Here is a 1,750-nt window from a genome sequence, read left to right as displayed (position 1 = left end):
TTTTTTGGTTTTTCGAGACAGGGTTTCTCTGTGGTTTTGGAGCCTGTCCTGGAACTAGCTCTTGTAGACCAGGCTGATCTTGAACTCACAGAGATCCGCCTGCCTCTGCCTCCCAAGTGCTGGGATTAAAGGCGACCACCGCCCGGCCTAAATTTATTTTTTTTAAACAGTTGCTTTATTTTTTTTTTCTATGTGTAAGTGTATATGCAGGAGCCCAAGGAGACCAAACACACACACAGGTCTCTGGACCTGAACTTGTGAGCACCTGCAGTGGGGGTAAGAGCCAAACTAGGGCCCTCTGGAAAAGCCTAAGTGCTATTAATGGCCTGGTACTTGCCTTTAAATGGGGGTAACATTTGGCTATGTGGGTGGCATAACTTAAACACAGAAGGCACAAAATTTCATAAAATATTTATTGATTTGGTCTTGGCTCATGATTACTACTTCACAACCAAAAACCTCATTTTATAAACATAGAAAATATACTCAAAATGTTTTCTTCTCCACTAACATGGAGGATGGGAACAGTTGGTTTAATAAATTAATATAACACTAGAGCAAGTGCATTAACATCTGCACTCTGGGCCTCTGCCAAAAGCTAACTCGTGAAAGGCAACAGCTTGTAACAGTGAATCGTATAACTCTTCGATGTGGTGCGTGTCCTTCAGGATCTTCTGTCTGTACTGCACTACTCGCTCCTGTGGGAAGAACACCCGGGGCTCCTCCTTCAGCACAGACTCGGAGAGGAGCTGCCTCACTAGCTGGCGCCCACTAGTTCTCGTGTCCCCGATCATCAGGTCAAAGTACTTGCCCACAGCATTCCGATTCATGCTCAACACCCGGTGCTGGCCATCCTTGGCGAAAGTGTTGTTGAGTAAGGCATACAGCATGGCTTCTGTGATAAGATAGTGCAGCAGTATAGGAAACAGAGATGTATTCTGAATGGAAGGGCCTGATTTTTCCAAAATGTAGAGATCTGCTTTAGGCATCTTTGAAATGACTGAAGAAATCTTTAAAAAAAAAAAAAAAGATCAGAAATAACTATGTTTCGTGTTTGTCCCATTTCTGACAACCCTGAAATAACAAAAGGAAGAAGCCAAGATGAGCTCTTGTCCTGACAGTCTGTCATTCCTACTGTCTGTACTGGCTTCAGGATTCAGCCATCTGAAATGTTCTGAGATGGAGTGAAGGATTGGCACTAGCCAGGAACCTCTTCTGGTGGCTAGGTGCTGGCCAAGGCCTCTTGGAGTGATATTTTGTGTTTTAAAAATAAGCTTGCCTAAAGATCAGAGTGCCACTAGAGGACTGGGTGGTAGCAGGAATGGTGGCGCACACTTTTAATCCCAAGACTTGGGAGACAGAGGCAGGAGGATCTCTGTTAGTTCAAGGCCACCTTGGGTTACACAGAATTGTCTAAAAGAGAAGCAGAGCTTACACAAAGGCACATAGTATCACAAGCCTTTCATCCCAGCACTAGGGAGGTGGAGACAGGAGTGATGTGGCTGCTGGGTGGAGAGAGGAATATAAGGGGGAGGAGAAGCTCATTGCAGTCTAGAGATGCAGTCTGAGGATTTGTAGAGATAGGATCACCTCCTTTGATCTAAGCATTGGTAGAGCTCAACTGTGGCTAGCTGCTCTGCTTCTCTGAGCTTCAGCATTTTTTTATTTTTTATTTTTATTTTTATTTTTTTTTTGGTTTTTCGAGACAGGGTTTCTCTGTGGTTTTGGAGCCTGTCCTGGAACTAGCTCT

The 1,750-nt window shown here is 44.3% G+C and overlaps 1 protein-coding gene across 1 annotated transcript in view; it reads right to left on the bottom strand.

Annotated features, from left to right (window-relative positions):
• Nucleotides 1–404: 404 nt before the first annotated feature.
• Nucleotides 405–1,750, bottom strand: part of Tefm (transcription elongation factor, mitochondrial) — a 7,039-nt gene continuing 5,693 nt past the window's right edge. The window contains exon 4 of the mRNA XM_005349417.2: nucleotides 405–1,010. Within this exon, the coding sequence (XP_005349474.1) occupies nucleotides 567–1,010 (444 nt within the window). The 3' untranslated portion in view covers nucleotides 405–566. The remainder of the gene's footprint in view (nucleotides 1,011–1,750) is intronic.

This window comes from Microtus ochrogaster, chromosome 7, assembly GCF_000317375.1.
Source record: "Microtus ochrogaster isolate Prairie Vole_2 chromosome 7, MicOch1.0, whole genome shotgun sequence".
In the NCBI taxonomy this organism is placed as follows: Eukaryota; Metazoa; Chordata; class Mammalia; order Rodentia; family Cricetidae; genus Microtus; species Microtus ochrogaster.
Note: the sequence above shows the minus strand (reverse complement) of the source record. Positions and strands in the feature narration are given on the sequence as shown.